This window comes from Alexandromys fortis, unplaced genomic scaffold (genome assembly GCF_014885135.2).
Source record: "Alexandromys fortis isolate MF-2015 unplaced genomic scaffold, M_Fortis_MF-2015_v1.1 scaffold_25, whole genome shotgun sequence".
NCBI lineage: Eukaryota > Metazoa > Chordata > Mammalia > Rodentia > Cricetidae > Alexandromys > Alexandromys fortis.
In genome coordinates this window covers 9,761,229-9,770,310 of record NW_026067904.1, presented here as the reverse complement: position 1 = coordinate 9,770,310, position 9,082 = coordinate 9,761,229, and the positions used below count along the sequence as shown (strand labels likewise).

At 45.5% G+C, this 9,082-nt stretch overlaps 1 protein-coding gene across 26 annotated transcripts in view; it reads right to left on the bottom strand.

The window, feature by feature from the left end:
- Positions 1-2,838: 2,838 nt before the first annotated feature.
- The window catches only part of Celf4 (CUGBP Elav-like family member 4), a 273,562-nt gene continuing 267,318 nt past the window's right edge, over positions 2,839-9,082 (bottom strand). For 19 of the 26 annotated variants that reach the window (XM_050134875.1, XM_050134896.1, XM_050134880.1 and 16 more), the window contains one exon: positions 2,839-4,931. In XM_050134875.1, coding sequence (XP_049990832.1) covers positions 4,905-4,931 — 27 coding nt within the window. In that variant the 3' untranslated portion in view covers positions 2,839-4,904. The other 7 variants (XM_050134873.1, XM_050134877.1, XM_050134874.1 and 4 more) reach the window with 1 other exon arrangement.

Below are 9,082 nucleotides of genomic sequence, written 5' to 3'. Positions count from 1 at the left end.
TCCTTGCAGGCAGAGTGACTCCACAGTGATGACAAATCTAACTGCCAGAAGTTAATAGTCTATTGAAGGTGATACATCAGTGACACCTAATAATGTGTGTGTGAGAAGAGATTCTATTTTGGGAAATGGCCAAGTGGCATTCACGGTCAAGTCTGATGCTGTTGCCCTGGGCTAAGCTGAGCGGGGTCCCTGAGCTCAGTGCCCACATATCCCTTTATCCACCGTGCCAGGCATGCAGGCAGGTAGAGTAGATCCAGTGTGATTCACACACCAGCCCTACCACCGCTATGCCAGAGGAATCCGTAGAGGAGTTCCCCAGACACTAACAGTACTCGCTAGGAGATGGCAACAGCGCAGCACTGGCCAGTGGAAGGCTCTGGCATGTCTGTGTCCCATTTTACCTGTGCTCTAAATGCGGGAGGGCTAAGGAAGAACAGGATAAAAGCCAGCTCTTTAGAACAGTCAGAAGGAGACAGGAAAGAAGTCAACGAAAGGTCTCAGTGTTATTTTCATAACGGCAGCATTGAGAAGGGAATGCAGAAAAGGTTAGGATTTTAAAGGCTAGAGGAAGAGCTGAAAGACACAAGGTGCTGGAGATAGACCCAGGGTCACCCCTGAAGGCAGACCCACCCTGCAGGATGGCCAGAGATCATATGGGTCGGCTTCCCATCAGCTGTTAGACCCCAGCACGGTGTAAAACTTGGTGAAGGGAGAAGTGAAGGATGCAGCAATGAAGTTCCTTGTACCTGACACCTGTGTCAAACTGACTCATAAACTGGTAGGTGAGGCAACTGGGGGGTGGGCACGCAAGGTGCTTGATGCAGCTACCTTTCTTTGGGGTTATAGTCATGAATAGAACGTCTCTTGCAAATAGGGGCTTTATAAAGTGACATCCTGCACTGCATGGGGGATATCGGTAGTGGAGGGGGGGAGGACAAAAAAAGAAACCAACAAAAATTGATATAGATTTGACTTGGGCTATATTGACTCTGTATACCAAAAGTGCTTTGTTAGGAAGAATGGGTGAGCCATGGAGCCCTTAGCTCCGTGTAATCTTGTGGAGCATAACATTCAGCAAGCTTCCAAAGACCCTGTACCTTGCCTCAGAGGTTAATAGATTGCATTTTGTGCTCAATATGCACACAAATGTTGTTGTAGTTAAACACACAATAGTTGCTTGGTGTGCAGTCTTGCCATCCAAAGTTTATTTTATACAACTGGCACATTCATGATGCTCTGGGACAGCATCTCTCCATCAGTCATGTGTTGAAGCAGAAGTGGCTGACAGGCATCTCAGCCAGCCCTACTCTGCGGGCAGCTCCAAGGGTCCCCGCAGCCCTAAACCAGAGTACCTCTGTGGCAGGCTATTGACCCTGACACAAGAGTGACATTGGGAGGTAAATACAAAGGAGCAGATGGTGTGGTAAGGACCCTTAGGTCTGAGAATGACCAGTAACTGAGAGCTGGCTTTCTCTAGCTGGTATGATGTATTTCAGCTCTTAATATCCTACAGAAACCATAGTTTAACATAGTTCAATAAATCCTCTCTCATTGCCCAGAAAATGATTTAGAAGATACCCCACAGGAGTATCACAACCTCAGACATGCAGCTACTGGAAGTTAATTCTTTCAAGAAATCTGGCTCCCTGGGATGAGCAGAGCTGGCTTTCCCTTGAGTTCAGATCCTGTTGGGAAGACCAGGGCGTGGGAATTAACTCAGATGCAATTGTCTACTCTTTCACGGAACCATTCTACAGAGGAGTCACAGCTTTGGAGCCCTGTCCATGTTTGCTGATACACAGAGGGCTCTTTGCTCCAGCTGACACTTCAGGGATGAGTGCTTGGCACCGTAGAAGTGGGAGAGTGTGGTCCATGGGTATTAGGGATTGCTCTGCAGCTTTTGTTATCACTGCCCTCACCACCCCTTTGGAGCAGCCAAGCCAGAGTGAAGCGATGCTCCAAAAATGATGGATGCCCTCCTGCTACCCAAGGCTCAATTTCCCTTCTGTAGACACCTTAAACTTAACAACTCTCCTACCCCTAACTATGAATTGTGACGAACTCCTGGATCCTGTTCATCCCAAGACCAGATATTTCAGGGTTAAATGCTGAGAAGGGCAGGGAGGAGAGAGAGTATTGAGCAAGCATCTTTCACAGAGGACCTGAGAAAAACATGTGGCTGGATTTCTTCTGTCCAAACTGTCACTCAGGAGTCCCCCCTTTAGAACATTACTCACCTGCTCCCAAGACATCTAAGACATTCGCAGCATGGGCGTCTATGTCACGGCTAAGTGTGGGCAGACAGCACTCCAGAGAGACTTCCCAGAGTGGGACTCCAGTTCCTCTCCCTATACTCTCTCCAGCACATTGACTCCACGGGCATCCACTTTCCCCTTTTCTCCACCCAGGCAAACTCTCCTTGCAGGTGTAGGGTCATAAGCAAAAAGCTCCAAGATGGCAAAGTTGGGATTGTGTCCCTCCCTCCACTGACTCTTCCCCGAAGACCTTGTCCTACTCAAGGCTCCTCTTCAGGTCCTACAGCCTTGTTTTCCACTTGTCAGAGAGGAAAGCGGACCCTGATCTTTATGCCTAGGCTCTGTGACCAATTCTCCCCCAGGAAGCCCAAACCAAAATGGAGACTAGCTCAATGTAACAGTTGAAGCTTTCTTAGGGTGAACAGGCTTGCCTTGTATTGTTCCCACACACAGCTGGACTGCTGGGGTCAGTGAGGACCTGTACGTATGGCAGATTCCAGGAAAAGACACTTCGAAGCACAACTGGAAAGAACCTGAGAGGCACAGAGCAATCAGACACTGGAGTGTTTTTTTTTTTTTTAAACTGTGCTTTATTTAGGGCTAAGCTGGAGAAAGCGTCATCCAATAGTTACAGAAGGTTACAAGGAGTTTCGGGAGTCAGTGTGAAAAGAGCAGTTGACTGAACTGCAGCTGATTTTTTTTTTTTTACAACATCTGGACATCCTAAAAGGAGGAGTCAAGAGAAAGAAAAAGAAAACTAAATGAAGTAAAACAACAGAACAGACAGAAAGAAAAGGGAGGAGGCCTGAGAGCAACCAGAATTTTGTCGTTCTAAAGAAAAAAAATGGTAGTTCCGAGAGCCCTCTGGCCTCCAGATGAACATCAATGAGAAGCTCTTGAGGCAGAATGCAAAGCAAGTCTTCCCAAGGGTGCAAATAAATTATAATAAATATGTTATACTTTAAAATATATGTGTTCTTAAATAATTCAGTGTTTTTTCTGATTCTGAGTTTTTTAAGCAATGTCTTTAACTGCTCTAAAGTCATTTACCAAAGATAAATATCGTGCTTTCATTAAATAGTTTCCTTGTTTTTTCTCTATCATTACAATTAAAAGTCCTACAAAATATGCAAATTTATTTACAGAAAAACAGAGCCGGCATCATTTAAACATCCCTGTTTTTCAAAATTCCTTGTAAACAGTTTCAGAAATTCTTCAAAGATTGTTTGTTTTTCTCTCTCTTGTTTAAGGTTTTGTGTGTGTGTGTGTTGTCTAGTTGTTTGAAGATGAAAAGTTCCCAGTTCTCCCTGACCTGGAAAGTCTCCGGAACAAGCACAGAAGGCGAGTGAAGCAGAGGTGAGGAGGGCGGAGAGCGCGCACGCGCGCGGCTCCCGGGCGGGCTGGCGGGCGAAGCGAGAGGCGGCAGGACGCTTCCGGAGAGGCGCTTCCTAGCGGAGGGGCGCTTCCGGCTGGAGCCCGCAGGTCTGGACAGTCCGGCCTGGCCCCTGGGGACCGAGTCCGACAGCACTCGCGGGGAGACGGGATCGATGCTCAGTCTAAACTCTACAGAAGTACAGTCCTACAACATCTGGGATTTTAGCATAACGCTAACTTCTATAAGGTTTTTTTTTCTTTTTTTCTTTTTTATTTTTTTGCTTTCCTCTAATTTTTTTCTTCTATGATATAGGTATTTTAAACTTTTCCTTTTAAAATTCTGTACAACTATTATGGTTTTAAGAGGGGGGAAGAGTTAGAAGCATTTACAGACTTTTCACAACAATTACCTTGCCTTCGAAGTCCCTTGGTTCCCCACGTGTTCTCACTCTTCACGGATTATGATTTAATATCTTTGTTGCTTTCCCCAAATATCCACCAGTATGTTTATCTTAACAGCTCCATCCAGACATATAATACAGAAAACCATAGGAAAGTTTCAGAGACTTCAATGGGGGTAATCAAAGCGCCTCTCAAAGTATCAAAGAACTAGTATCTTGCTGTTTTAAAAGCGTTGAAGCATTATTTTTTCCTGTTTTTTTGTTCATTTTTAAATTTTTTTATTATTTTTTATTTTTTTTATTACATTTTTCATAGAATCGCTCTAAAGCTGTTTCAAGAACAGCCAGGAGGCAGGAAGGAGTTTGGCCTCCATTCCACCTCTAATTGACAGAGCTACACATCTGCAATAAAAAGTTTGGTCCTTTGGTCCCTAAATAGCTAAAGGAATGACAGAGATGCTCAGTGGCGGCCTCCCAGCCGCCTGCTGGGGACCAGGCCCCGCTGCACGCTTGCCTCTGCCTGCCTCGGGCGCCCACGGGCTAGAAAAGCCCCAGGATCGGTTGGCAGCAGCAGTGGCTCTTCCAGTGCCCAGCCCTTCAGCTTCCTCATCTGGGCTCGCATTATTTTGTTTCAAAGTTGCGGGATTTTGTTTGTTTGTTTATCTCATTTTTCTTTGTCGTCGTCATCCTTATATCATGTGTATTTTCCCCAAACACGTGCCCTCTGCACTCCATAGACGCTATACTTTCCTTGAAGAAATGTGACAGTCACACAGAGTGTCTGGAGTCTTCAGCTTGATTGGTATTGGCTGATATGTCAAAGGTGTCATCCAACAGTTCTCATTTATAAATAGAGAGAGAAAGAGGTTTGTTTTTAATGTAGCCCGTTCAGCATCCTGCCCTAAAATGAAGAAAATCGGGTCTGATTAAGCCAAGTGTGAAAACACAGAACACATCCAAACACCAATAGGATCCTGCCTCTGGGGAAGATGGGGTTTCTGAGGGATGGTGGGTGGGAAGGAAGAGAGACCAGTATGAGGATTAGTCATGATCATGATACGGCCAGAAGAAATTTGTTCTTCTATTCAGACTGAGAAACCATTGGGCAGTCTAGTGGTGACGGTTAAAGCTGGGGCTTAGATGTTGGAAGAGAATTCTTGATTTGGCTTCCTTAAGAAGGGTTCTGGATTAAGGGACTGCTAGATTTAGAAGAATTTGGGACTGTGGGATATCAATTTGTAATTAAACTTGTCCGAAGGGACCTAGCCCAGATACCATATGTATACAGAAGCCTAGCAAACAAGACAGCAAAAATGTGGCAAGCCAGACCAATCTTCCCCAGCCCAAGGAAAACTAGAAAGACAGAGCTAGCCGCTTCTCAGATTTTGCCAAATCCTTACCCGGTTTCTAACCAACCACTTCTTCCCAAGGTCAGTAACTATTTGCGAGGCTGTGTGTATATATATGTATATCTGGATATATGTGTAGAACATATTCACCTGCACATATGTGTATATACATGGATATGTGTGTATGTGGATGCATCTATGCACACACATATGCACATACACAATACTTTTCTCATACATGCCAGGGAATTTAGAGGAAATTCAGAACTTCCAGGGACTGGATGGGAGAACCTAAAAAAGGTCAAAATAGATTTAATTATCAAACGTAAATAAATTAATTGAAACAGTTCTTGGATTTTGTTTCCAATGGTGGTTTTTGTTTTGCTTTGTTTTTAAGGGAAAAAAATCATGATCTGACTAGAATCAGAAGGCGAATGCTTAGCCATTGTGAATTAACAAATGAGACTCATCTCCATTCTAGCAAGCAGCTTCCACTTATACAGGGGTGACTGGTTACATCAAGAAAACTATAACTGCAAAGCCCCCACTGGAGGGGACAACGTCATGCGTATATCAATCCATGCTGGCAGGTTTTCACACTGTTGGTTCAACAAACAGCAAACCGTACACAGCAGTCTAAACAATTACAACACCAAAGAAAATAATAATCAAATTAAAAAACACTTGTCAAGGACCCTTTTTCAGTTGTAAATAAAAAGATGCATTTTGCTTTTGTTGCTACTGCTTTCTTCCGGACCAACCAAAAATCCCCTCCCATGACCCCAGCCACCCTTCCCGCCCCACATTCAATTTAGCACAGGTGGCTAACAATACAAACCTTACAATTTTTACCAGGCTCTCTCTCAGAGACCTCTGGCTTTGAACTCTAGCTTTTTGGCTTAGAATTTTTTTCTTTATCATTTTGTTTCTACAGATATTTTGGTTTTGGTTTTCATAAGGTGAGATTTAAAATAGACTAGCTCGAAAAAGACCAAGCCTAGAAAAGTGTCAATTGAAAAAGGCCCCCAAATTTCTAGAAAAAAATAAAATCACAATATTTTCAAGTGCAAGTAAATCAACCACGCAGAAATATTTAAATATGTTTTCCTTATTTTTAAGAAAAAAAAAAGAATGGTTTATACAGTTAAATGATCCCATGTTTGATAATTGAGGAATTTGTCTTTTAGTTTTACTAATTTTTTTTTTTGTTCTTTTGTTTTGGTTTTTTTTTTCTTTCTCTATGTGACATCTAGAGAAGCATTTAAAAAAAAAAAAAAAAACGCTGAACAAGAAAAACCAAACAACAGAAAGTAAAACCACTGCAAGCACCAAGAACAAACGAAAATGAGCACAGCAAAAGAGACCGTGGCAGCACAAGGGTTAAGAAAATGCACGTGTGATCATGACTGGCCAATCATCCACGGGTACGACATCCAAGAAAAAACGCTCCAATCACAGCACCTCCACGAAACTTGACGGCAAGTGTCATGCAACCGATTCTTAGCCTTGTTACATGACGCCATCATGTCACACTGTGAACTTTGAGTTGATTTGAACTTACGGATGGGGGACTTTTCTCCACTCTCATGTGATTACGTGAACTTTATTCCTAGCTCAGCGCGAGACTGTGGTGGATTTGACTGGCCCTGGTTGGGTTGTTGGAATTTGGTTGAATGACAAAAGAAGAAAAGATTTATATATATATATTTATATATGTAGAGAGAGAGAAAGGGGAACAAGAGAGTGTGGGGAGAGGGAAGGGGTAGGGCAAGTGGGATTAGAGAGGGAGGAGAGACAGGGAGAGGGTTTAGGGTAAAGAAGGGGAAGGAAGAAGTTAAAACAAAATTAAAAGGAAAAATATTTATACAGCACCAGACCACAGCATCAGTCTAAAAGCTTGGATGAGAAAACAGCAGTCAAATCATAGGGGAACCAAAGGGAACTCAAAGGATGGAGGAAGCCAGCAGACAGACAAGGTGAGCACATCAACACACACATATACACACACAGCTATTTATGCAGACACATGGCACACCGTGAACAGGAGCAGAACCTCACACGGGGCCCCTAAGGGCACCCATCATGCGTTGGGAAGAGGAAGGGGTACAGGCAGTTTGGTGAGGGGGCCAGAAAAAAAATCAGCCCCTCACACCACCATAGCCAGCAAGCAGGTGTCGGGGAGCAAGCTCTGTTAACACTTTTGGTTCCTTCTCCCCCACAAGTAGAGCTCTCCTCACCTGAGGACCTGCAGGGGAGCCAGTGTGCCCTGATGGGCTGTGCACGTGGGCCAGCTGAGTCTCCTGAGGCACTCTGCCACCACCACGGTGTAGTCTACCTGGGCAGCACCCTTGGATCCCCACCCATGGATCCCCACCCTTGGAAAAGGTATTTTGGTCCACCGCTACACTGACACTTCCTCACTCTGGCAAACCAATGCCTTTCCTTTAGAGTAAATTATATCAAAACCCCTGGCGTCCTGTAAGAGCCTGAGCGCTGCCCGTTCCTTTTGTGGTCACCTCATACTGATTGGCTCACCAGCTGCCCAAGCCAAAGTTGCTTCTGTGCTGTGAGGGCCTCTGGCCTGCAGAGGGCTGCAGGGTGGGGCTGCAGAAGGCAGGGTGCTGGCCTTGTCCTCTGTTGCTCTTCCCTTGGCTCTGGACCACTCCTCCATTCTTCCTCTACCCCTTGCCTCCCCCACCTATCATCAGCAGCTTTCCAGGCTGTCCCACCTCCCTGACTGGACCCCTCGGGCTAAGAAGAACTGCTTTGCTCTGTAGGCATCACCATGTTGTTCTCTTCTGGGATACCCTGTGTCTAGGGTCCCTGACCCAACTCCCCTCCTGAGGTTATCTGAGAGCTGGCTCCCTGTTCCCTGTTTCTGTATAACACTCAAGCCTGTGCCAAGACCTTCACATTCTCTGTCTCTGGAGTCTTCAACCCACCAGCCCCTGTGAAGTACACTTCCAATCTCTGTCTTGGTTTCCTTAAGAGTGGAAGGGAAGCCTGGACTCTCACAATGGTACTGTAACTAATAAACTGCATTTGCCCGGCAACTGGGCGCACACATGGCCTCCAGCTCAACCTTCCCAGAGGCACTCCCCAGCAACCCTACCTGTCAGGTCACGCTGGATTCTTTGCTTTTCCAGCATCAGGCCTCGCTTTCACGTGCCCAATGCATCCTGACTGCATTCCCAGCCCCTCAGAGAAGCCCTCCCTGCTAGGCTGCCTGGTTAGAGAAGCAGAAGAACTAAGGAGCACATTGCCATCGGGTGTCAGCTCTGAAAACTGCAGTGAGATGACACACTGGGTCTAGATCTGAACTCCCTACCAGAGTCCACTATTCATTTCCCCTTAAGCTTCAGTCCAGCTGCCCCAGGGTGCCAGGCACTGCCCTTGCCATGTGGACTCAGACCTGAATGTATACAGCTCCTCTTCTCCAAGCCCTACCAGGGAAGCCTCTCATACAGCCTTCATCTCTCCTACACTGGGCCACAGACACAGTACAGTCCCATTCGTATCCATCCCCCAAGGAGGGCTACCTCACAGAGCACAGCCCTAGAGGTAATAATACAGTCCTGACCAGCATGAGTAAGCTGAGATCAAGTCTGAAACGTTCTGGTCCACTAGCCTGAACCGGGCAAGACCAGTTCAGATACACCATCTAAAATAGCTTGGCTCTCTTAGAACCCTTCTACTACAGCCT